Source organism: Callorhinus ursinus, unplaced genomic scaffold, assembly GCF_003265705.2.
Source record: "Callorhinus ursinus isolate GAN/ISIS: 27379988/994484 unplaced genomic scaffold, GSC_fseal_2.0 scaffold15, whole genome shotgun sequence".
NCBI classification, from domain to species: Eukaryota; Metazoa; Chordata; class Mammalia; order Carnivora; family Otariidae; genus Callorhinus; species Callorhinus ursinus.
This window is the reverse complement of record NW_027397077.1, coordinates 7,358,071-7,384,226: the sequence shown is the minus strand read 5'-3', so window position 1 is coordinate 7,384,226 and position 26,156 is coordinate 7,358,071. Positions and strand designations below refer to the sequence as shown.

The 26,156-nt window shown below is 57.9% G+C and overlaps 1 protein-coding gene across 8 annotated transcripts in view; it reads left to right on the top strand.

The window, feature by feature from the left end:
* Positions 1-98: 98 nt before the first annotated feature.
* The window catches only part of CACNA2D2 (calcium voltage-gated channel auxiliary subunit alpha2delta 2), a 140,579-nt gene continuing 114,521 nt past the window's right edge, over positions 99-26,156 (top strand). For all 8 annotated transcript variants that reach the window (XM_025885238.2, XM_073901254.1, XM_073901255.1 and 5 more), the window contains exon 1: positions 99-572. In XM_025885238.2, the coding sequence (XP_025741023.1) occupies positions 358-572 (215 nt within the window). In that variant the 5' untranslated portion in view covers positions 99-357. The remainder of the gene's footprint in view (positions 573-26,156) is intronic.

The window sequence follows — 26,156 nt, the reverse complement described above, 5'->3', positions numbered from 1 at the left end:
GCCAGCAGGGCCGGCTCGGGGCTGCGCGGGCACGAGGGGCGCGCGGGCACGGGCGGGCGCGTGGCCGCGGCGGGGGCGCGCGGGGGCGGGCCGGGAGGGGAGGGCGGCGCCGGCAGGTTGGCGGCGGCCGCTATTTGAGCGCCGGTCCCGGGCCGGGCGCTCAGAGCACTTCGAGTCCGCGCGGCGGTGAGATCGCGGCGCGCCGCCCGCAGAGGCGCTGCGGCCCGTGCAGCCCCGGAGGCCCCGCGCGAAGGAGGCGGAGGAGGCGGAGAGGCCGGATTGCCGCCCGCCGCCCGCGCCCCCCCCCCCCCCCCCCGCCCCCCCCCCTCCCCGCGGCGCCGCATCTTGAATGGAAACATGGCGGTGCCGGCTCGGACCTGCGGCGCCTCTCGGCCCGGCCCGGCGCCGACTGCGCTCCCCTGGCCCGGCCGCGGTCCCCGGCCCGGCCCCGGCGCCCGGCGCCCGCCGTCCGGGCCCCCGCGCCCGCTGTTGCTGCTGTTGCCGCCGCTGCTGCTGCTACCGCTGCTCGCCGCCCCCGGCGCCTCTGCCTACAGCTTCCCCCAGCAGCACACGTAAGTGGCCTCCCCGGCCGGCCGCGGAACCCCGGCCGAGCCCTGCGCGCCCCTCCGCCCCCCCCCCCCGGCCCGCGCCGGTCCCTCCCCGCGCCGGGGCGGGGGCGCTGGGTCCGGCTGCGGGCTGCGCCCCGGGGGTTGACGGCCCCAAGACCAGAGGACAGGCAGCCGCGGTCCCGGCGCTTTTGGCTGCGTCGCGAAACTTCCCCGCGGTGCCCCTTATCCCCCCCCAACCCCCAAACGGGGCAGAGCAAGATCTGCAAGCCTAGGGATGGGGTGGGGGGTTCCGAGTTTGTCATCTGATTCCCCTGCCGCTGTCCCGGTGAGAGGGGAACTTGAGGTTGGGTGAGGGGGCGGCCAGCGACCCCTGCCCGGCAGAGCTGGAGTCGCGCGTCTGCCCCACGTTTCGTCCCCAGTGGGAACCCGGCGCTTTTGAGCCAGAGGTGGGGGACATCTCCACGCCTGTCTTCATTGGCCTTTTCCTTTGACCGGAAGGGCTGGATGCGGAGGATGCAAGCACCTTCTTGTGACCAGTACCACAGAGGGGGTCAGTGTCCCTTGTTCTTGTCCCCTCACTCCACCTGAGGGGAGGGTCCCCTGGAGAGCCCAGCTGGGAGGTGAAGGTGCTGGGATGGAGGCAGAAAGTGAATGGCAGGGAGGACCCCTGCCTGCTTGTGCTGCTGCTGCTGGCATGCGAATGGCATCTCGTGGCCCTGCCGCTTCTGCTGGTTCTCATGGTCCTTTTGAGCCTTCTCTCCCTCCCCAAGAGCCCGCAAACTTGGGCATCCTCCTCTGGTGAGCTTGGCCAGATGTGTCTGGGGCTCGGAGTGGGTATTGGGTGCATGTGGCCTTTAGAACAGCAGCTATTTCTGTGGGCACCATGCCCCGGACTTATGTCAGTGCCCAGACACCACTCGCCCCTGTGGCTTTGGACCATGGTGACCACCTTGCTGTCTGTTATGTCTCCAGGTCTGTGGAGCCACCTGTCCCTGGAATCCTTCGCCAGTAGCCAGGCCTGGGGTTTGGGAAATGAGTAGATGGGCTGCTAGTGGCCAAGGGGAAGGTTCTGGCCTCAGGGAAGGGGAGAGGCTGACTCTGCGTCATTAGACCATTTCTGCCTCAAAACCTGCCGACTCCAGCTTGTAGCTTCTCCCAGATGAGGGCAAAACAAACTCGGAGAAGGCACCACTCTGAGTGTCTCCGTCTCGTCGGTTCTTTCCTCACACAGCCTGGCTGTGCTTAGGCGGGTGATCAGTTGGCAAATTACAGGTACCGCACGGACATGTCCTCTGTCAACCGTCTGGATTTTTCGTGTGTGCATTGGGGGGTGCGCCGGGAGAGGAGGATCATATGGAAGTTCAGGGCTTGTGGGTGCGTTATTGTCTTTCATTTGCCGTGATGAAAATGGACTTCAACCACAGTGTTTAAAAAAAGAGCAAAAGCATTGTTTTTTTGTTGTTCTTTTTTCCTCAAAGCCAAGCCACAGTATTTTTTCCTAGCCATTTCCTAGCTCCTTGAATGAAGGTTTAAATAGATGTCTCTTTTCACCTCTTCCCAGCTCGCCCCCTCTCCTTGCAACCTGCAGTGGGCCAGATGGCTGTCGGGCCTGCCATGGGTCTCAATTGGAAGGACAGTGTGAGACCCTGACCAGAGTGGACACCTGTCACTCTGTCCCCAGCAAGAAGACGATGAGGCGGGTGTGATGGCAGCGGCACATTTCCAGCTGGACGCTCTTCTCTTGTCGATAGAGTTGGAGCTAATTTGAGGGTTTGGGACATGTCTCGCAAACCGTAATTAGAGAATGAGAGTGGGGGGTGGGATGGGGGCTGCGCGGCTCTGAGGGTCCAGGGGGAAGTGACTAATGTGACGACGACACACAGGGTTTACCGTGAAAGCCAGCGCCCTCCAGCTGCCCTGGTCCCGCAGATGTGCATGCCCGTTGATCCTTGGAAGGAGGACGGGGAGGGAATCGAGTGAGGGCCCCCGCATGACTGCAGCTAGCTGGAGCGGGGGCTTTTGCTGAACTCACATGAAAGGCTGAGGCGGCTGCAGTGGGGCTGCCTTGGGGTGGACGGCCTCCCTGAACTCTCCGGGGTCAGCGGCCAGGCTAGGACGAGACGCTGATACGGGTGGCTTTCTGAGATGCAAAGTGGGAGCCTCAGCATCATGGCACTGGGGTGACGGCCCCTCAGTGGAGAGGGCCCTAGGCGGCAAAGTCATTTCCTCAACCACGCCTGGCAGAGCGACGGGGCCCAGCTCTGCGAGCCACTGGGTTTTAAGCCAGTGTGGGTTTGGGGTCCGATGGCCTTTATTTCTGTCATTGCTGTGGCAGCGTGGCTCTCTGCCCATCAGGAGAGTGGACTGAGGCAGCCGCTGGATCAAGGAGGGCAGAGGAGTTGCAGCTGGAGTGGGGTCAGGGCTTTGGTTTTGGCGGCAGAGGGTGGGGGGTACTCCCTCACCCCACTTGGACTGAGATCAGGGTTTCAAACAAGGAGGAGGCCACAGGAGCGAGTACATATGTGTGCACACGTGCACTCGTGTGTTTGGGGCTGAAGTTGGGGGAGAATGAGTCAGAGCACACTCTCCCTTTCCCCCGCCTCCCCGTTTCCAATTCGACTCACTCCAGCCATGGCCGTGGCTGTGGCCGTGAATAGCGAATGGCCACCACTGCCTGCCGAGGGCAACCGCTTTGCCTCTCCCTGCGTTCTTTCTCCCATCTGTCCCCAGCCCCTCCCCTGCCCCCTCCTTGGGTCCCCCAGGCCCATTCCATCCCTCTTATTGCTCTGGGCCCACCCTGCCCGCCTCTTTTGTGGGACCTCTGTCCCCTGTTCTCCAGAGTCCCCAGGTTTCTCTGTCCCCTGCTCTGTGGGGCCCTGGCTGAGTGCTAGGTGGAGTGCCAGGCTGAGCTGCGTGGCTGGCCGCACCCTCTTACCCCCACTCTGCCCCAGTGAGGGTGCTGGCCAGCACCTCCCTTCCTCTGGCAGGGCGGGTGGGGAGCTGAGAGCAGCCTGAGGGGTCTGAACCCACCCAGCAGATTAATGACAGCTGGAGTACGTGCTCCTTTTCCTGAGTGCCCACGACGGGGCATGCGTCAGTCTAGCTACGGTTAATGGTGGGTGACGTGTGTCTGTCTGGGCCTCTGAGCCCGCACCTTCACCTCCCTGTGACTCTCCCTGTTAGAGGGAGGCAACATCACACATCTGGGTCCCCCCCATCTCCCCAGTGACCTGCTGCAGCTTTTGCAGGAGGGATGGGGTGAGGCTTCACAGCCTGCTGCCCCCACCACTGGCATGCAGAGCTGCCAAGTGCTCACGTCCCTCCTGGTGTGGAGGACTTGGGGAGCCCCTTGGCTGCTGTCCCCCCTGTGCCCCACCCATATTGGGCACCTTCTCCTGGCCAGCTCTGTCAGACTAACCCCTGAGAGGGTGGGGGAGCTGGTTTAAGATTGCATCCCCTCATGATCTGTGGGCGAGTCTCACATTGGATTTTCAGTCACACTGGTGTCCCCAAGGAGAGACTGACTCACAAGTGGGGTGAGCACTTCTACGCTCGATGCCTCCTTTTCCCTTCCGCCTGTATGCAGGTGGGCACTGCCAGCTCATGGCACCTTAGATGTGGATGGGTGGACCCTGCCAGCTCCTGGGAGGAGGCAGTTGGTGGACATGCTGGGTGTCAGGCATGTAGGCCTAACAGGCTCAAGTGTTGGCCTCCAGAGCTGACCCTCTTGTTGCGATGATCTTGCTTCAGTTTCCCCAACTGAGATCATAGAATCTGCTTAAGAGGCTGGTGGTGAGAATTCCTGTGAGGGGAATGTAGCCTCTGGTGGGCAGGGAGGGTTCCATGGGTGGGCAGCGCAGCAGCTATTGTAAACATTAGCATCCGGCCCTAAGGCTGCAACCTGACAGGCCCCTACCCACCAGTCTTTGCCCCCTGCTCCCACGGGCTGAGCGCCTTCCTCTCTCCGCTTTGCTGATGCTGTCCCCTCATCACTGCCTCAGGGGTTTAAGTACCTCTTTCAAGGTCCTATACCCACACCGTCTGGAGGCCTCTGGGTTGTGCCCCTAGCTCAGACTGTACCCACCCACATGGGATATCACCTCCTAGAGGACAGACACTGGACCACCTCCCTCCCTCACTCCCTGAAGCCCACCCAGCTTGACTGTGGTGGGGAACATCACCAGGCTAATGGTGGGTCTTCTCTTAATGAGCTCAGGCCAGGCCCTTACCACATTACGGCCTTGACCACAGAACCTGTGCTCATGCCCATCCCACAGATGAGGAGGCTGAGACTTGGAAAGATGCAGACCCTCCCCAAAGCCCCACAACTTCTGGAGGCAGGCCTGGAAGAGGACTGATCTTTTCGATGCTTAGCTGCCCTGCCAGGAGCCTGGGCACATCTGAGCATTGGGCCCAGGAAGTTGGGGGTGGGGACTCAAAACCTGGGTCTTTGGATGAAAATGAACAGGCCTAAGACCTGTGAGGCACACTTAGGCCTTCCAGCTGTAACCCTTCCTGCACTGTCCCTCTGCTCTCCTGGGTCTCAGGCAGCCTCGAGGGGGCTTTCTTCCTTGGCCCATTGCTGCCCTGCTAGCCCACTTCCATCCCCTTCCACATGTACACAGGTGATCATGGGGCCCCCGACTCAGATTTTCCTCTTCTCCAAGTCTTTGAGTCCTAGACCAGGCCTGCCTGGCCTGGAGAGGTGGGCAGGAGGGACTCCCATCTCAAGATGCCGAGATGCCATCTCCCGCTCCAGATTCCATATGTTTCCAGAGAGAAGGGGCATGGGGGTAGTTAATGGAAACCTCTAGTCCCTTGGCAGTTTTGTCGGCCCCAAGGGGACTTCAGAGGACTCAGACCGTATAGACCTTAGAGGTTTCCATGCTGTAAGGACAGGTGTGACCTGGAGCTAGGGAACTATTCAAGGGCCAGCTGGAGGTTTGGGAGTCAAAGTCAGTAGGCCTGTGGCATGGGTCTGTCTGGCTGGTAGTGTCGTCTGTGGCTGGGGGCTGGTCTCTTTTCTCCTTCTGCTTCCCATACCCCTCGCCCGCTGCTGTCCTTGTGGGCTTTTAGATTTGAGATCTGCCTCAGGAACTGGTGACCTGTGTCTTTAAGTGAGGGCTCAGGGCCTCGGGCAGGGGGCAGGGAACACCAGGGTCTAGGGTACCATGAAGGCAAGGGTGGGGGGGCTTTCTCACTGCTGGCTACAATCCCTCCAGCCAACTGGGGAGCTTCTGTTCGTGTCAGGTTGGGTCCCGCCCCCCCGCCCCCCGGTGCCTACTGTCTAAACAAGAAGCTACAGAATCGATATTCGTATTCCCAGAGGGAGGTGTATGTGTGGTTTTTGCTTTTTTTCTTTTCCCTTCCTCTCTTGTCCTGTGTAACCTGAAGAGCCTTCTGAGCTGCCTGTGCCTAAGGTTGGCCGGGAGGGGGGCGGGGAGAGGGGGAGTTGGCAGTGCAAGTGACCACCAATGGATTGGGATGCCCCTGGGGGGGGGGGGCTTGCGAATTCCCCACGGAGATGTCTTAGAGCTACCCTAAAGGAGTCAAGGATGCTGCCATTCAGGCCCACACAGTCTGAGCCCTACTTTATGCAGGCACAGCCCAGGGGCTTGGCTCCATCTGGTCCTGCCCTGCCATAGGTTTGGTGTCCCTGGGCTGATCCTGTTCATGGGCCACCTAGTCCCTCTCCCAGCTGAGCTGGGCCCCCTCCCTCTGGGGCTGTCTGGTCCGCATGGCTCCTGGCCATTGCTGATGCTGGTGCCTGAGCCTGTGGGGAATGGGACCTCGCAGACTAGCAGACCCTGTCTCGCTGGGCCTAGGTGAGGGGAATCTTCCCGTGGTGGGGCCTCAGGGGCCTTGCCTCGGGTTAGCCTGGTCCTGGGGGCCCTCTGTCAAAGGCAGTTCCAGCCCAATCTTGTCAGCTGGGTAGTTGGCAGGGTGGTGACCTTGGACAAGGCCCCTCCTCCCCCTGGGCCTCAGTTTCCTCTCTTCTAGGCTTTTCTGACTCTGACATTCCAATGTCCTATTAAGATAGGTTCAGGGTCCCCCCGCTCCTCTTCACCCTGTGCTCTAGCCACAGAGGGAGGCCTGACCGCCAACCCAGCTAGACCCCACCTCCTCCAGTGTGAGGAACCTGCACCTCCCCTGCTGGCCTCTGGCCACACCTTGGGCGTCCTGAAGCTGCTTCTCAGACTGACCCACTTTGAGCTCTAATCAACCTAATTGTTTAGCAGAGAGGGAGGGGCATGGGAAGCCTTTCCTGCTGATCATTAACCAGCTCTCCCCACCTTGGAAATGACTCTGTTAAATGAAGGGGAAAGGAGTGGTGAGGAGGGGGAGGAGTCGCCCCCTCTGCCTCTCTTCCCTGCCCGCCCTCCGTAGACCGTGGGTCCCTGGCTCCCACCTCGATGCCTTCCTTCCCTGCTGGCCACCTCTTTCTGAATGAGGGCCCTGCTTGGTGCACACCGAGGCTCTGCCACACCTTCCACCAGCTGTGTGACCTTGGGAACTTCCTCAGCCTCTCTGGGTCTTTGGGCCTCATCTGTAAAATAGAGTTCCCTTGAGCGTGCTGCCTCATAGGGCTGGGGTACCAAAGATCCTGAGGGAGGGGCCTGGCCCCAGGGGGTGCTTGATAAAGGCATGTGGATCCTGACTCAGTCTGTGAGAGTTCTCAGTCCAGCTAGGCCTGTACTCCAAGTGCCAGGCACCTCTCCCATCACCCACAACACCCACGGCACAGCCGGGCCCTACAGGCACCTGAGACTCAGCTGAGGTTTCGTGTCTTTCCTCCCATGCTTGGCCCTTGCCTTGGCCTGTGTATGGAAGTATGTAAGAGTGTGCTCTTGTGTGTGTGTGTGCACATATGTTAGGTGTGTTCATGTAAATGCACACTTGTGTCAACGTCCATTTGTATACGAAAACGAGCTCGTGTGTGGGTGTGTGCATATGTGCCCCTGTGTGTGCATGCTTGCATACTGTTTGTGTGCATATGTGCGGGTATGTGTGTATGCACATGCTCATGCATACACATAGGTGTAGGTGTGTGCATATGATCCCGGGTGTGGGTGTGTGCTGGTGCACGTGTGCACGTATGTGTGGGCAGGCAGATGCGCGGTTTCTCTCTCCGTACGCAGAATGTGCTCTTGGTGCCCACCTCCCGCACCGCCTTTGAAATTAATGCCAGAGCTCACTGGGCAAACGCTGGCCATGGGAAATACAGCAGCCCGGTCATTAGGACCAGTGTTTGGCAAACTTTTATGTCAGGAACAGCCCGAGTTAAGGCTGATCTGGAAAGTTTGATCATCTACCAACTGGCTCGATGACAGTCTGTGAAGGAAACACATAGGCTGCATCCTTGTAATTTAGATTTTTGCAAAATGAATGGTATTTAGATGCACTGGAGGACTTGGGACTCAGAGAACCTTGGTGAGTCCTTTGTGAAGTGAAGCGTCTTTGCAACCAGCCCTTCCCTTGTGGGGAATCTGAAGGGTGGGCATGGAGGTTGGGGTGCCGGGAGAGTGGAAACCCTTGCTGTGTGACCTTGGGCTGGTGTTTTTCTGCTCTTGGAGTGGGTGCTTCTCATTTGCACACCAAGGGAGGGAGACTGGCATCCCTTGGAGCATCTGCTGTAGGTTTGGGGTTCTCACCCCCAGGAAGATACTTGTGCAGTCAGTTGCAGGCACGATTTGGGGTACAATAGCTTGATGATCCTCACATGTTCCTCTATTTAGGGCACCTCCCACAAAGTCTCTTCCTTTCAAGGATGAATCTTTGTCTACTGGGTCTTTATAAACAAACAGTCTGGGTGCTGGCCCTTGGGGCTGTTGTGTGCCCAGCTGAGTTCTGGCCCTGATCTGGTGGGTTCTGATGTCTGAGAGAACTGTAAGTTTTGCTTTACTAGCATTCTCAGGGCCTGTGCGTTGTCCGTGCTGGGGTAGCCCAGTGTCCTCAGCATTTTAGGCGGGGGTTTCTGCGAAGAGCAGAGGTGGCCAAGAAGGGCTCTGGAGCCTGCAAGGCCAGCGAGGGTTCCTGGGGGGAGGGGGAAGGGGGCAGGGTGCCTGGGCAGGACCATCTCCTTGGGCAGTATGGGCTTTGCATGGTTCCCATCTTGGGAAGGATGTATCCCAGCCACAGAAGCCCCTGGGGACCCAGATACCTCCATTGTAAGACAAGGAAATATCTGAGGCAGCAGAGAGGAGCCTTCAGGCCCCACGTCTTCTGGCTGCACACAGCCTGCAGACAGGGCCCCATCCCCAGTGCTCGATACAGGCTGCTCAAAGAATGACCCCAGCTTAGCTGTCCTTGCACTATGACATACAACTGGTTCTCTATAAAAACATCCCTGGGGCGTCTGGGTGGCTCAGTCGGTTAAACATCCAACTCTTGCTTTCAGCTCAGGTCATGGTCTTAGGGCCGTGAGATCAAGCCCTGAGTCGGGCTCTGCCCTGGACATGGAGCCTGCTTAAGATTCTCTCTCTCCCTCTCCCCTACCTTCTTTCTCTCCCTCTCTAAAAAGTAAAAAAATAAAACCCCTGACATGGGATACAGGAGCAATTTGAGGCCTCCTTTGGCAAATCCTATAGAGCAAGGCGCCTGTGTGGTGTGAGGCCCCAGCTCCTGGCCTCCCTCTGGGACAGACTTTGGTGCCTCCCTGCCGTTTTAGAGGCAGCAAGAATTTCAGGGTACCCTCAGAAAGAACAGCTTTGTCACCAGGCAGGCAAGGATAGCCTGGTGTGTTCCTGCGATGGGTAGGGGCCCCTGCTCGACTCGCGTTTCCAGCCTGACGTGGCATTTTAGCCTTGATAACTTTCCTCTGCAGCCCCATGTTCTTTGCCTGCTGGCGCCGCCTAAAATGCTGCATTTGAAGCCTTAAAGGTCAGGCCTGGTGCTGCTACCAGTTCCAACAAACAAACAACAAAACAACCCACCTCAGCGCTGCCCCCAGCTTCATTTATTAGAAAAGAGAAACGAGCTGACAAAACAGGCGTCTGTGCTGAGGGCTGTCACAGCTGGACATTTCTCCTTTCTCCCTGTGAGCTGAGGCTGGGGTGGCCTTGGGAGAACCTGGAAGTCTTCCCTTCTTTTCCTGGACCCCCTAGGCACGCTGCAGTGTCAGCAATGACCTTGTGCCCCGGAAGCCTACCATGGGCAGAGCCCCACTTCCCAGGCTAGCATTGGAGGCCCTGCCAGGGCTGGCTCTGGTCTCTGGCCACTAGCCCTGTGACTCTTCAGGCTCCAGCCAGGCCCAACCACTCTCAGGTCCTAGCAGGAGCTCTGGTCTTTGCTCAGCATATCCCTCTATCAGGCTGGCCTGCTCAGCCCGAGTACTGAGGCGAAGAGCCCTTCTGACCGATGCCTTCCTCTGGCTCCCAACCCCTTGTGGGCCTTTCTGACAACCCCAGGCCCCAGTGCACAGGGGCCTTCCAGAGTAGGCATTGAGCTGACTACTACCCCTTCAGAAGGCGAGTCTGAAGAGTATATTTGGCTGCAAGGAAAAGAGGCAGTTTTTACATACACCATGGCAACCACAGCATGATGATTTTTTTTCATCATGGTTAGTCCCTTTATCCTCTGACAGGGAGCCCAGAGCTGGGTGAGTGTAGGCTGTCATTGAGGACCAAGTCCACACCCGCACTCAGCCTGTCTGGCCTCACTATTAGTGGGGGCTCTCTGTTCTTGGTGGACTCCCCTCATGGCAACATGATGGCTGCCATAGCTCCAGGCATCACACGTACCAGACAATAGGAGTAAAGGGGATACTGGGTTCCTCTTAAGAAGTTAGGAAACCTGGCTCAGAAGCCCCTGGCCAACTTCCCCTCGTACCTTATTGGTTAGCACTGGGTCACATGTCCACTCTAAACCAATCACTGGCAATAGGGAAAGTGCATTGTGATTGGCTTCGGCTAATCAGGATTTACCCTTGAGCAAAGGATGGGGTCACCTTGGGGATGGAGGCAGGAGAGAGTCTTACAGACTTGGGTTTTGTTAGCAAGAAGCGGAGAGTAATGGAGAATAGGAAGGCAATTTCTGCTACAGGGTCAGACCAGAGGCCCGAACATGGGGTGGGGGTGAGGAAGAAGGTAGGAGGGGAAGGGAAGGAGAAGGGAACGGGGGGTATCCAGGCTCAAGGAATCATTGGTTAGGAAAGTGGTTATTTTAACTACATCATCAGTCACTATGAGCTGGGCCCTGGGTGATGTATTTCATGTATCCTATCCAGTGAGATCAGTCCATTTTTATTTCCATTTCACAGACAAGAAAAATTGAGGCTCAGCAGCACTGAGTGATGCTGAAATCACACAGATAGTGAGTGGTGGAAGCGGGCTTCATACCCCAGTACTCGGGTCTGATCACCCAGCCACAGCCTCTCATGGCCCTTCTGCAGCCCACCTCCTCCAGGCAGTCCCCTGACCACAGGACCCTCGGGGTGCCCCCACACTCCTGTGCCCTTCTGTCACAACTGTTCCTCCTCAAGCGCTGCCTCTTTTACCAGGCTAGGGCACAGTTTCACCGGGTGCTGGCTCTCCCACTGGGCCTGGGGCGCACCCTGGGTCCTTGGAGGCGGTGGGTAAACTGGGAAGACGCAGACAGAGGCCGTGTCCTGCTGCAGAGCTGAGGAAGTGACCCATGGACATGGCCAAGGGGCGGGCCTGAACTTGGCGGGTGCTGCCTGTGAGACTTGGTTCTGGGCTTGGGCAGGGGCTGCTGCAGGGTGGGTATACTTTCGTGTCTTCTTTCTATGGAGAGGACTGGGGTGTCATTGGTTGGCTCCCTGATGGATATGACAAGATCCATGCTCCAACAAGGCCGTGTTCTCATGACCTTGCCCCTGGCCCTTACTTTCTGGGCTCTTTCCCTGCACCAATCATGGGTCCGGGCTGACTGCAATGTCCAGGGGTTAGCCAGCCAAGGGCACAGGTCTTGGGAGAAGCCCTGGGATCTGTCTTGCTCCTAGGTCGGGTGCCCCTCTGGCCACTGTTCCCCACCTGTCACATGAGGGAAGACGGCTCTCTGGGGCTGGCCTTTACTGGTACAGCTATGAGTCCTCTAGACCAAGCCAGGCCTCCTCTGATCTGAGTCTCCTTCTAGGCCTTCTCCCATTAGCCGGCTGGGAGCTGATGGTACTGTGACCACCTGTGCATACATGGAGTGGGGGAGCAGAGCAGTCTAGATTCACTCCCCACCCCCCCCACCACTCCACCCCTCACCCTCCATCTTCCAACCAGCTCCATCCCCCCACCCCCGCCCCTGGTGGTGCCTAGATTTACCCGTGGGAGACTCAGAGGAAGGGAGGCGGATGAGCAGCAAGGTCAAGTATTTAAGCCAGACCTTGGCTGCTGTGGTACCCAGAAACCTCAGGGGCTTGTGCTGTAGGGGCTGGGCTTCCCCTTGCCCTTCCTCCCTCTGCCAGTGTCATCCTACCCCACCCTAGCCTTGGCCTGTGTCCAGCTCACTGTGGGAGTCTGGGCAAGCCACCTGCCCTCCTCCTCTGAGCCTCAGGATCCTCATCACTCCCAGGACCCTCCAGATTGATGGATCCTTCTTCAGCTGAGGACGATGCTCTCCTGCTACCCCTTCTGTGTAGCCCTCATCTCTGTCCTACCCTGTAAGCTGGTGCTATGGAGACCATAGACAAGGGGGCTGCTCCCGATGGGCCAGGAGTGGGCCCAGGAGGGGATCTCTGCCCTCAGGACTAAGTACCTACAAGGACAGCAGCCATTGTCTTCCGTGGAGGCTGAACAAGCACCTACTATGCACTGAGCATGGAGTAAGCCAGGGAGCAGTTGCATGGGCTGCAAAGGGCCTTGCCAACTCCAAGCATCACCTGCCTGTGGTCCAGCTGACCTGTCTGCCCCTTAGTGATTGACTGGGAGTCACTGTTCCCTGAAGCCTCCCCTGACTTCTCCACGTGGGTCAGGGGCCTCATAGGCTGCCCAAAGGCTCCCTCATTCTTGTCTCGCTATAGACCTTGCTGCCTACGCCTCAAGGCTGTGTACCTGGGGGAGGCAGTGGCAGGGGCCACCTGTCCTTGGCTGGAGCTCCAAGCTTGCACATACCAAATGCTCAGTAATTGTTCACTGAACAGAGTCTACACAGGTGTCTGAAGGCCAAGCTGGTTGTGTCTTTGGAAGCTGAAATAACTTTTACAGGGTCTGGGACAGGGCCCCCAGATGGGCCTGGCTTTGCTGGTGCCATAAAGCCAAGGCCATCCCACACACCCTCCTGTGGCTTTCATAAGGAATTGCCCCAGTCCAGGCACTGACTCCAAGGTCTGCCCTTAGGGGAGAGGGGGACGTGGGGTCCAGGAACCCATGGGACTATGTTATTAGGGGCAGGGCCTAGGGATCAATATCTTCCAGAGCCACCCAGGTGAGCTAAGGTAGAGAAGCATGGAAATAGGAAAGTAAACACAGGACCCACCCCCCTTTGCCCCCGCCCAACAAGGGAGACTGAGGCTTCCAGGCACTGGGGGGTGGGGGCTGACATACCGGTTCTGGGGAGTCTCCTGGTTGGGGTCCCTGTGGAAGCCAGCTGTTCCCAGATGCCTGTGCACGTGGCCAGTGTCCAGAGTCTATGGCCTGTCTCAGGGAGAATACCAGGCCTCCTCAGCTGGCTGCCCACTCCTTCCTGACTGTGTCTCTGTGTCGACACTTGCTCTTGCCTCATCCACCCTGCTGACCACGCCACAGCCCGCCCACGTCTCAGGACCCACCTCCTGGGTCCTGACCGCCCCTGACGACCCCTTCCCGCCCAAGTTGGCTTAGCTGTGTGCCGGGCCTGCGCTCTGGGAGCTCGCTGTCTGTGGGGGAGACCGACTGTGAAGAAGAAATGGAAGCAAGATTGAATAAATAATAACTATGCCTGGTGCTCTAGGCAGCATCCAAGGGGTGAAGAGACACTGCCTCTGGTAGTGCTGGGGGAGGTGGGGCAGGGCTCATTCTCCAGGTGGAGTTCTGACTGGCCTTCTCGGGGTCCCTGCCATTCCCGTGGTCCTGGGCCTCCCCCAGTCAAAGCTGTGGAGGCCTGGGGAAAGCACTCAGACCCACTTTCCTCTGGGAGAAGGCCACTGATGGGGGGACAAGGACAAGGGGCAGGGGTGGGGGAGGGGAGGGCCTTACCCATATGGATCCAGCCCCAGTGTCCGAAGCTCCAGGCAGACTCCATCCCTGCCCTGCTGACCTGTTCCTGCTGCACCCCTGGACAGTGCCTCCTAGCACCCAGGACAGCTTGGGCTCTGCCCAGCTCATGACTGGGGCCCTGCGGCCCCGAGTTCCCTGGCGCAGAGCAGCTGGGGCGGGGGGGGGGGGCGGGCAGGGAACAATACCAGAGGCCGTTAAGTGGGATGATTTACATGGTTCCTGAGCCCGCGCCGGGGGAAATAAATTTCACAGGTGATTTCCAGATTGGTGGCGTATGGAGGCCATTACTCGAACATGGAGGAGGGTGGGGACTCCATGGGGCTTCCAGAAGGACCCAGAGCCATGGGCTCTGCTGGCCTTGCTACACCTGCTTGCTGCCTGCTAGGAAGCCTGGTCCAGGCAACGGGGATTGAGGCGGGGTGGAGGGAGCTGCGGGTCATAAAGAGAGCCCCGTATAATGGCCTTGTTTGAGTCATTTTCTGCCTCAGTTTCCTAATCTTTAAAATGGGACCATATTTCCTGTACTTTGGAGTTGTGAGGATGGAGCATCTGGTCTTTTAGCCAATGCTTTTTGAGCACCTGCTATGTGACTGGCCACAAGGTGTTTTAGTGACAATATCTGTGTCAAAAATATCAGGAAAATTGTGAGCGCTTTGCACTTGTGGGCACCTCTGGCTGGAGTGGCAGCAGGAGGGTCTTACTGCTGGAGCCCCCATCTAGCCCGTGCAGACAGTCATACTATCCCCAACCTCTAGTGTACAAGGGACTGAGGCTCAGGGCTCTTTGCTGCCCCCGGCCAGGGGACTTGGGGTGGGGGGGTGGTCCAGGTCACAAGTTACAAAGTATGGGGCAGTGTTGGGATGCCCAGGGCAGGAGGCTCTGCACCAGGGCCCAGGTGTAATGGGCACCGGTTAGCGGTTAGTCCAGAGTGAATGAGTGAATGGAATTTGTTCCTGGGAGACTGAGCACTTTGCCACCCATCTGTCTCCCTTTCTCCCCTGCCCGGAGGGCCCACCTTCCCTGGGTGCTTCCACACCCATGCAGCCCAGGTCCTACTTTTCCCAGATGGAGAGCTCACAGAGGGTGGGGGCCGAGCGTTCAGCACCTCTCCCAGCCGGGCAAGTAGTAGGTAACCTTTGTGTTAAACAAAATTTACAAAGTTGATGGGCAGCCACTCTGAGCCCTGCTTTTCTCATCTGAGAAATGGGGAGAGGCAGCCCCCCCTTTCTCACAGACTGGCCTTGGGTGCCTATGAACTGGGCTGATAAACATAGGGCAGATTCCCTGGCAGGGGTGCCCCGCAAGTCAGTGCAAGGGGGACACAAGGGCCTGCTGTCCTTGTCTCCCTGCCATCAGGAGCCCACCACCCTCCCCACTTCAGCATCTGGAGGTGCTCCCCATGTATTTGAGGTTGGTGGGCTCTGCAAGACCCTGTGTGGGAGAGCAGCCTGCTTTGGTGCCCCTGGTCAGTCTCTGTGTTCACAGGACATCGCTGTGGGCAGGGCTTACCTTGCTGCTGGGCCTTGCACATGCTGCACCCTCCGTCTGGACTGCCCACCAGTTCTGCAGCGCTCCCTTCACCTGGCTAGCCCCTGAGGCTGGGTCAGTCCCCTTAGCCTGCATGCCACCCCTCAAGGCTCACTAGACTCCTCTTCCTCCACTCATCAGGTCTGAAGCAGATCAGACGTCTGTTCTGCCTGAATTCCACGCTCCTGAGGGCAGGCCCGCCTCTGCCCTGACCACCACTGTATCCCTTCCAGGTGCCCAGCCTGCAGCCTGGCCCAGGAGCCATATGAATGAATGAATGAAGAGTGAGCAAGCTAGCAGGGAATTTGCAGAAGGTAGGAAACACCTGCAGTTATTTTGTCAGTGATAAGCCCTGCTGGGTTTGCCTCTCCTCAGGCCAGCCCAAAGGACAGCTCAGGCTCACCAGGTAGAGTGGCTCCTCTTGGACCAGCCACCTCCCTGGGGCTCCTCAGAAGGAGGTGCGGCCGCTGAGGTGGGCCCTGACTCCCCCTCCTTGCTGCAGCCATGGATCCTGCACAGCACGGCCCGCAGAGGGGATTTGCATTGCTAAAGGATTCACCACAGAGCACCCGAGAGTAACCAGCCCAAAGCATGTCAAGGCGGGTTGAGCACTCATATTCGATTTACTTGCAGCTTCAAGGCTTCGAGAAGTCAGCCACTAGTGAGAAGCAAATCCCAGAGGAAGTGGGCATCCCCCCGCCCCAGTCTTAGTCCAGGCTCCCTAAGGTGGGGTTGGAGGGGGCTTGGGCTCCTTACTGCTGAGACAACATGCCTGCTGTAGGACAGCTCTGGTAGGGTATAAGGAAGAACTTCCCAATTACAGCCAGCTTTGGCTTGCTTGGGGAGGCAGTAGGGGCCCGGATGTAAGGGTGGGCCCCTTCTCAAAGCTGGAAAAGGTCATAAATGAAGGGTGGCCCTTATCTGCACCCTATTTCCTACTTTAAATCCTGGGCATTGGAATTCACCTTGGGATTAGGGAGGCCCTAGAAGACGGGGCCTGGGCTCTGGAGCCATACTTTGCTGGGTTCAAATTCTGGTTCAGCACGGACTGGCTGTGTGGCCTTGGGTGTGTTGCTTCACCCCCTGAGCTTCAGAGTCTTCATCCATGAAACGGGCCTGGATTGGTCCCCACCTAGCCAAGGGTGCTGTGTGATGTCAGTGGGAATTTGCACACACAGTACCCAACATACAGTAGGCACTCCACATCATTGGTCCTTTCCTTGGTGCTCTGCCACCTGCGGAAGTTGGAGGCCCTTTCCCAGCCCTGCCCTGCAGCCTCTCTCGCACTAAGGTGGGTGAACAGGGCAGGTGGCAGTCTCACGAGGGGAGGATATTTGGATAAATCTATCCCTAGGCACTTCCAGAAGACTCTTCTTTGCCAGACTGCAAGCTAAGCTCTGCAGGGAGCTTGATGACGGGACCAGGCTATAGTCCCAACTTAAGGCAAGGGTCCATAAGGTAAAGTAAGGACTATGGGTTTGAGAGGGGGTGGGGGAAATCCCAGAAGACTTCCTGGTAGAGGTCACTCAGTAGAGGTGAGTCAAGGGCAGAGAACAAAGCTGGCCCTGATAGGTTGAGTTCTGGTCTTTGCTCCACCTCTTCTCTGTACCTGGGTGCCCTCCGGGGGCCTGGCAGCTTCCACAGGGGGATCTCTGCCCTGAGGAGGAACTGAGGACCCTGAGTTGGGGGGGGGTCTCTGTTCTCCTCAAGGCAGGAGGCCATGTTGAAGATGCACACAGAGGACAGCTATTTGTGGCTCAGCGAGGATTTGACTCATGCTGGGGGGTGGGGAGGATGTGCAGGAGGGGAGATGGGGACGTGTGAATCACAGAATCTGACTGGAGTAGTTGGTGACACACAGACAGAGCTTCTATTGCCACCTCTAGTCAGGCTTCAGCTACTGCTGTGGGGCAGGAATAGGCGGCTGGAGCTCCTGGGTTCCTCCCTGGCTTACCTGGTGACCTCTACAAGTGCCTCAACCCTACTGTGCACCTCCCGAGACCAGGCTTGGGCATGGCTCCACCCATCACAGAACAGGGCTGGGCACGGGGCGGAGGGGCTGCATCAATATGTCCACCTCCTAAGAGTCAGCTTTGCTAAACCTCAGTTTACCCATTTGCTACATGGGCCTGGGTAGGGGTTACCTTCCCATTGTGCCTGACTCCCTAGGGAACATGCTAGGGCGAGAAGCAGGTGCTACATACCCAAAAATGGCCATGATCTGTGCCACTAACTAGGGCAGGTGGCTCCTGGCCTGGGGAGCAGACGGTGGATCCTGGGCAGAGTGGCTGGCAGATGCCCCGTGTCCTTGGCCTGGACCCTTTGCTTTCCTCTGGGGAGGCCTCAGCTGGTTCATGAATTCCTCTTGCTCATGGCTTCGTCCCAGCTCCAGACTGCTGGGAAATTCGCAAATAATGACATCTGGGTGTTGATACCTTTTGGAGACCCATCATGCTCGCCACCCAACGTGGATGATCCTGCTGTCACTACAGTTTGAAAACCACAACTCCATCTGTCCACAGATGGGAAACTGAGGCACAGAGACAAGAGTGGGTGGGCCTGCCCAAGGCCCATGAACTCAGGCCCCAGGAACCAGAATCCAAGTGTGCGGGAGAAGGCACCGTGGGGCAGGGGTGGGTGGAGGTGCTGGGCTGCCCCCAGATGGGACAGGGAGACAGAGACAGGCGGAAGACAGCCCAGGTCTGGATTACTCCTTCTCTGCACTTTCTTTTTGCTTCCTGGAAAAATTGGCTGCCCCAACACCCAGCCCTTCTGGGAGAGCCATGAATTATGCACAGAAGCCACAGGCCTGGGCAGGCCCATCATAAATGAGCTTTAATAATTCATACGGAGAGGAGCCAGGGAAAGGGAGGGCCTCCTGGGCCAGCCCTGGGGCAGCCTCTGCACTTCCAGCCCCTCTGCAGGCTTCTGCTGCCCAGCCTACCTGCCTGCTCCTCGCGGGCCACACACCAGCCAGGGCAGGACGGTGGGGAGGTCACTCCGACTCTGGGGAGGCACCGCCACTCAGCAAATGGCCTGTTCTTCCAGGCCGAAGAGCAGGAGGCTCCCCTCTCAAGGCTCCTAGCCCAGCGCAGAGGCAGACAGACAAAAGAGAGGAGATCTGGTGGAATGCTAGCTAAAACAGTAACCCCGGGGGTCATGTGGGGATCGGTTGCTCCTCGGGGGGGGCCATCTTAAAGTGGGGTGGGGAAGCCGATTTCACCAAGCAGGTGAGGCGTGTGCAGAGACCTGAGGCGGTGAGAGAGGGGCCTCCTGGACTTCTGAGGAAAGAGCAGTCCACGCAGAGGGAACAGCATGTGCGAAGGCCTGTGCACAGAGTACAGGAGTATATTCAAGTCCCAGTGAGGAGGCCAGTGTGGCCTGAGGAGCAAGGGCAAGGATGCCATCAGGAGTGTGGCCACCGGACGGACTTTGCCCTTCCTGTGGTGGCCTGGAGCTGCAGAGGAAGGACACAGTTCCAACAGGACACTCTGGCCGTGCGTGCATGTGAGAGCAGAGGCCGGCGACTGCATGGGGGCGGCCCCAGGCAGGCTGTGGGCCAGGGAGGTGGTAGGCAGTGGGCAGCAGGTGGAGCCGACAGGACTTGCCGAAAGAGAGAAAGCAGGTTCCGGGTCACCCTGAGGCTTTGGGCCTAAACAGAGGGAACTGCCATCAGTTGAGCCAGGGGAGGTGGCCGGTGAGAGAGAGAAGGGAGAGTGAGGCTCCAGGGGGAGGTCAGGGTCTCAGTTTTGGATCCATTCAGTTTGAAAGGCCTGTTAGACATCCAAGTGGCCATGGCTCACCAGCACCTGGGCGTTTGAGACTTGAGGAGAGGTGTGTGTCATCCTGATGGGCACTCATTAGCTGTGTGACCTTGGCCACATCACTCAGTTGCTCTGGGCCTCAGTCTTCCCCTCTGAGGAGTGGGGATGAGGGTTAGACTGCCGTGAAGATGAACTAAGGCAGTGCAGGGAGAGCCCAAGTCTGTCGCCGCTGTGACGCCGGACTCACGGGCACAGGCCCTGGGCAGGAAGACTCCAGTTAGAGCCCTTGGGAAATGAATCCCCAAATGGCCTGTGGAGGGCTCAGGCCACCCCTCCTTGGGCAAAGAGAGAGAGAAACAGAGATCTGGAGAAGCCAAGCACAGCACTAGATGTGGGCCACAGAGCAGGGCCTCGTACAGCAGGGGCTGGGGGAGAGGTGGCCTCAGGGCCCCTCCCCACCCTCCAAGCTGAGCTCTGGCCTGGATCCCTACTCCTCCCCTGCTCCTTGGTGACTTCTCCGACCATTCTCAGAATTGCAAGGGCTGCTCCCATGGAAGCTGGAGCAGTCCCACTTAGGGGCTTCTTCCTACTGCTGGAAAACCCCAGACCAGGCATGGTGAGGGGGTTCCTGCTGAGCGGCTGAGCACACCCCTGTGGGTGTGACAACCACCTCACTTTCTAGATGAGTTACCCAGAGGCCCAGAGAGATGAAAGGATGTTACCGAGGTCACACAGCTAACCATGGCAGAAACAGAAGTCAGGCTCAGGTGACCCTCCGTGCTTCTGGGGAAACTTTCTCCCCTGTCTCAGCCAGCACGTCCCTGGCTGAGGCTTGCCTCATTTATGGGTCCTTCCTGACTGCTGGTGCTCCTGTGGACCCTTAATCCTGCACTGATTGTGGGGAACGAGGCCGAGGTCTGTGACCATTTGCTGTGTGAGTCTGGACACCCTCCATCCCTGTCTGGGCCAAGTGGGCTGCCTGACTCTCCCAGCCCTGAGCCGTGCTGCTCTCTGGCTCCAGGTCTCTCCTGCCCTCCCCCCATCAAGCTGTTAGGAGTAAATACTGGGCTGGACCCAGCGCCCTAATTAAAGCCAGATGATTGTTCACTGTTAGTCTGAAGGGGGAGGCACAGTCTCGCTGCCACCGCTGCCTCCTAGCCGAGAGCCAACTAGAAGGAAAAGCTTTTTCCCAGGGAAAGATAGGGAAGGGACAGCCCGTAATTAATAACCTCATTAAGGAGCAGTATTTGGGCAGGGTCCCAAGACACACATAGTCGAGGCCGATGGATTTAGACTAATTTGAACTTCGGCAGCATCAGCCCCACCCCAGCTCCCCACAGTCTCTGAGAATCGCTTGTGACAAGTGGGCTGCCTTTGTCCCTATGTACGTGGGATGGAGGGGTGGGGGGCATGATATGCGGGGGCAGGTACCATGTTGCTCACACTATAGGGGTTTCTTTAGCTGAATTACAAATCAGTTGAAGATGGGCCAGTCCTTTGAGTCTTGTGCTTCAGTCTACCTGTTGAAGGGATGGGTGGCTAGCTGGGGAGCTTCATTCCACCCTGCATTGGCTGAGCCAGCATGCTCACCATCACCCTTTGCTGACTGGCCTCCACATCTGTAGGCACTCTCATGTCCTTGGCCAGGAGTGGCTGGACCTAATTGGCCTCTCAGGAGCAAATGACCTTGACTACACTTTTGCCCTCTGCCATCCTCAGGAGGCTGTGATCAAATCAGGGTCAGGGGTGATACCCTGGGCTTTGAGCCCTGAAAGATGCCAAGGCCCGAGTGTCTTCTCTCCTGAGTGCACAAGGGAAGGATGCTCTGATCACGGAGACCCTGCCCTTCCGGAGGGATTGCACCCCACCTGGAGGCCTCAGTCTAAGAAAGAGGCACAGCCATCCCCCACTTAGTGAGCTGCAGGTCTGAGGAAGATTGGACTGTGGGTCTGTGCACATGAGTGTGTGGGGCAGTCAGCATTGCTGACATCCCTTCCATGGGGCCGTGGTTTCCACCTGCCTCTTCTTTAGGTACTGAGAGGTAGACAAGTGGTGAGCTTTATCTCCTTTTTCCAGATGGGAAAACTGAGGCCCGGGACATGTCTGGTTCAAGGCCTCAGAAGAGCCAAGACCGGATCCTGGCACTCAGTCCGGGTAGAGAGGGACATCCACCCGAGCAGTCAGGAAGGACGCCCTGGTGGAGGTGGCTCTGGAGATGCCACAATCCTGGGGTGCAGCCTTGAGCTTCCTGCCATTTGCAGTGTGGCTGTGGTCCAGAGGGAGGGCCGGCCACGGCCAGGGCTGCTTTAGCAGGGGCCACCGTTGCCGTCTGAGCTTTGGTTGGCTGCCGGGGGACGAGCACCCTCTCCAGGCCCACTCACCAGTCATCTTCCCCTGGGCTAGGGTCAGCCTGATGCAGGCCCTCTAGCCCAGCTCTCTTGGGCTCTCTTCTGGTCTGTGTCTCTCCGTCTGTCTGTCCCTTACCACCCTTCTCCTGCCCGATCTCTTCGTCTCTCCCCTTCAGAAGACTCTGAAAGCACCAAGGTGGGAGGTGGCAGGCCAGCTGAAATATAATCAGAATAATTAAATAGCAATTTGTTTTAAATCATTGCCTCCCCCAGAGCTGGGAGAATAATTGGCCAGCCTGTCACAAGAGAGGCAGGAGACCTGTGGGCTGCCACCACTGCCAGGCTTGGCTCACATGGCCTGAGCTGCAGGTGGCCCCCACACCCCTCACCTGCCCCAGCCTCGTCCTGTTTTGCCATCCACCCCTCCTGCTTCACCTGCAGCTCCACCCTTGCCCCCCGCCCCCCACCTGCCCCGCTGTGATGGCTGCTCTGCTGAGCTAGTGGGAGGACAGTAGATTGCTCATGGGTCCCCAGGGCAACCAGGTTCATCCAGACAGGCTGCCTGGTGGAGGCAGCCCGCCGCGGGGCTTTGATGGCAGAATGCCTCCATAGTGGTAAAGAGGCCTGCAGAGGCAGAGGTTGGGAGTCCTGAGGCCCCTACTAGGCCTTGACCTCCCTGGACCTGCCCCTGCCTGCTCTGGAACAAAGCCTGCCTCCTTCCCTCCTGGCCCTTCTGCAGGGTCCGGCCTCCCACACCCACCCGCGCCCTCGGAGGGTAAGCCTGCCGTGTCACCTGTCTCTGGTTTTTTGATTTGTTTAATTATAGATGAGTTTTCTGCATAATTTATTCCAAAAGCCTGGATTATACTGTACAATTAAATCACATTCTGATCAACAACTTCGCGTATAAAATTAACAACTGGCAACAGTTTCATCTGTGCTGCTGCATCTGCACACAGGCTCTCCCTTTTTCCCCTGTCCCTCTCCCCACCCCTCCCCTTCCCGGGGCTTCTCCTCCCCACTCCTCCTGCCCTGCCCCTCCCCTCTGGGGGAGCCCGTGCTGCTGGCCTCAGAGCTCGAGGCCCCAGGGCGGCTCTGTAGTTTGGCGGGGACTCCCCAGGCTCGAGCTGGGCTCTTGGTGGTTCTGCCTGCTGAAGGGGGTCCTCAGCCCCATTTCCTCACCCCACATGGGGATGGCCTCGCTCCCTTACCTCTTAGTGACTCGTCTCACATACTCCTCTTGGTTCTGAAGCCTGCCCTGGAGAGCAAGGCCTGGCGTCCTGCAGCCCCTTGGGCCTTCTTCCCACTGGGCTGCCCTCAGTCTGCCAGGCCCAGGCTGAGTGCCCCTCTGCCCTGTGCCCCCTCCCTGCCTCTCTCTCACCCTCTCCAGGAATCCTTGCCACGCTCCTTCTCTCTGTGCCCCTCTCCCCAAGTGCAGGCATTCATGGGAGCTCTCCTGAGCACGGGGGCACTGTATTGGGCACTCTTGTAGCCCCCAGGAGTGCCTGGTAAATATGCATCGAGGCTGCCATGTGGATTTGGCCATTGAAGCTTTTCAGCCAGTCATTCCCCCTATTTACAGACAGGAATACTGAGATTTGAAGGTAGCTCAACTCCCCGAGGTCGTGGTCACACAGGCGCCGGTGCCTGAGGCTTCCCTGAAGCTGCCCTGTCCTGGAAGGGTGGGGTCAGGGAGCTGTTGGAGCCAGGAGAATGGGTCTGGCTTCCTGGTAAGTATGTGGCCCTGCACCCATCCTTGCCAGGGGCCTCTGTTTTCTTATTTGTGGAATGGGGGCCCAGTGCCTGCACCTCCCTGGGTTCAGGCACATAGAGGACACAGAGGTACAGGGCTCTGTCCTCGGCCTCTGCTGCCCACACCAGTCATCCTGAGGGCTGCAGCCCCTGGCTGCACGTGCCTCCTCCCAGACGCTCTCTCTCCTCCCTGTCTCGCTAATTTGGCACTTAGAGACACTCGGAGATAAGCAGTGTCATCTTGGTGAAGAGCATGGAAAAACACAGGGATGTAGGGAACCAGCAGGTGGGCCTACCCTGTCGGGAGGGTGACCCATGGGCAGCCCTCAGGAGGCATTGTGGAGCCAGGCACGTGGCTCCGGGCCGATGGGGAGCCCAGGCATATTTGGTCAGCTTGCCTTTGACCCAGTGGGGCCATGGATCCAGATATGTCCCCCTTACTTCCAAAGCCCCCATGCCATTCTGCCAGAGGGAGTGCGGCTGTGCCTGGCCAGGTCAGCCTCGGCTTGGTGGGTGGTTTCTCCAGCCTTTAGACAGGAGCTGTGGGGGTGCATAGATGACTCCCGGGCCTCCTTGGTCCCATGGTGTCACGCCTTGGAGCCAGCACTGTTATGCCAGCCAAACCCTGGAACCCACAGAATCTCATCTCAGTGACAGTGAAATGATTTATCTGTCATGTTCTTTTTAACACTGGGACGCATATTGCCTTCCTAATTGGGTTTGATTTAGGTGAATAATCAGAGTAACTTGTTTTCCCTGGCATTGTTTCGATGCATGGTGCTGCTGGGGCCTGGGGTCGGTCTGTCCATCAGGCCCAGGGCACCAGACCAAGGGCTAGAGCCACCCCCCGGCCCCCAGGAGGATGTGTGGGTCCTGCCGTGTCATGGGCAGACCGGTCTCTGCGGCCTATAGCAGAGTCTGGAGCTGCTCAGCCTGGGGGTGGAAGTGGGGAGGCCGTGTGTATGTGCATGTGAATGTATGTGTGTGAGTATGTGTGTCTGTGAGTGTGAGAGAGAGAGACAGTGGGAGGGAGGGAGAGAGTGTGTGTGTCTTGGAAAGAATTGGACTTTATCCTGAGATTTGGCTCTTCTAAAATTCTTTTAGTGTTGAAATAGCCTTTTTAGATGAAATGATGGTAATTATAATAATAATAATGTGTTGTCTGAACAAAACAAAAACTTGGCATCCATGTCTGTTCTTCCAATTAATTTTCTTTTACTTATCCGTGAAATCCTAGAACCAGAGACCTATAGATACACTAGAAAAGAGTCAACAGCCTGGGGCCGAATCAGTGGTGTGCTAGTAAATGTTTACAATTCACTCTCCAGCGGGGAAAAAAAACTGCAGTTTGTAGCATTGGCCGATTTCTGTGGTATAAATATTCCCACTATGGCCGATTTCAAGTTCTCAGAGTGACAATACTGAATGCAGAGCTGGGAGGAGGTGCACGCTCTTGCGTGGCTCTTGCTGACTAGAACATCCATGCATCAGGCTCCGTGTCTGCTGCTTCCTGGGTGGGTGACTGTGGGCTGGTCACCTAAAGCCCCTGTGGCTCAGTTTCCTCATCTGTAAATTGGGGATGATAATGTTTGCTGGTTTGTGAGGCTTGAAGCAAGAGAGCAGGTGGCATGCTGGCGCCACTCCATGTACATCATGGGTGCCCTTGTACACATTAGTCCCAGAAACGATTATGATTGGCATTCGTCCCCTGGACCAGTGAGTGGCTGAGGTCAGGGTCAGGGCCAGGGCAGAGTTAATGGTTCCCTTTGGAGATCAGCTCCTTGACCTCAACCATTTTTGTACCTAGCTGGACACAACATCCCACCTCAACATTCCCCCCATCGCCCCCCGGCTCTGTCTCAGGAGCGTAAACAGCCACCTGCCCCGCTGTCCACCCACAACCACGGCCACACAATCAGCACCTGGTACATAGGAGCAGGGGCCAAGCAGGCTCTCCGCTCTCTGCTGGGCTTTGCCCTCCCCTGGCTAGCAGCGGAGGCCTGATTGCCCTTTGTAGCCTGGTCTGCAACCTGGCCTCCTCCTGGGCTTGGGGTTAGCTTTTTCCCTATGGTGGGGACTGGAGGTGGGCATCAGGCTGTGGCTCAGCCAGCAACAAGCTGAAGCTAATACCTATTTCTTTTGATGTTGATTTTTTTTTTTTCCATCACGGTCCTGACATTCAGCTTGGCAAATTGCAATTAGTGATCCGCCCGCTTCCTGCTCCAAGTTCCCATGCCAACCGACCCGGGCACACACAATGGCACCGGCCCAGCCCCCCAGCCAAAGGCCTGAGGATGGATGTGGGGCAGGGGGCTGGGGTGGAGGCTCGAGCTCTTCTGATCCAGGGAGCTAGCAGAGTCCTGGCCCTGAGTGACACTGGGGAAGGTGGGAGAGGTAGCAGGCCCAGGGCACATGTTAGGGCCAGATGTGATCTCCTGGATCCTGTGGTTTCTAGGCTACTCCTCCAGAGACTGGGGGGCTGGCTTCACGCCAGCCCTACCTTGCCCTGTGGGCTGTGCTTAACCCGTGATGTATTTAAATCTTTGTGGTAACTCTCCTATGAGCCCTCCCTGGAACGGCCTTGTTCTCTGTGTGGTGAGATGAGGACGTTGAGGTACCTTTTCAGATGCATTAGGGCAGCGGCCCTTGGTCACAGCGGAGAACACCTTGGGAAGTGTGGAGAACATCTCCCTGGTATGGTTTTAAGCTCACCTGCTCTGGCACTGCCTGAAGGAAGGGTCACAGGTTAGAATGTGGATCGAGCCTCTCCCCCGATGCCACTCCTGTTCCGTGGGTGTGGGCTGAGAATACTGGGTCCTGAGGCCACCTGTCCCTCCTGTCGGCTCACGAGTATCCCGGTGCAGCACCCTTGACCGCCTGTTCTCATGTGTCCTTCTCATACCCTATGAGGTGGCCCCAAATTATCCCCACTTTCTGGAGGAGGAAACTGAGGGACGGGTCAGAATGAGCTCAGAGTAACACCAGTGCGAAGGAGACCTGCTTATGCTGGTGGCTTAGGTGAAGGACTCATGGGGCTTGCGAAGCCCCTGG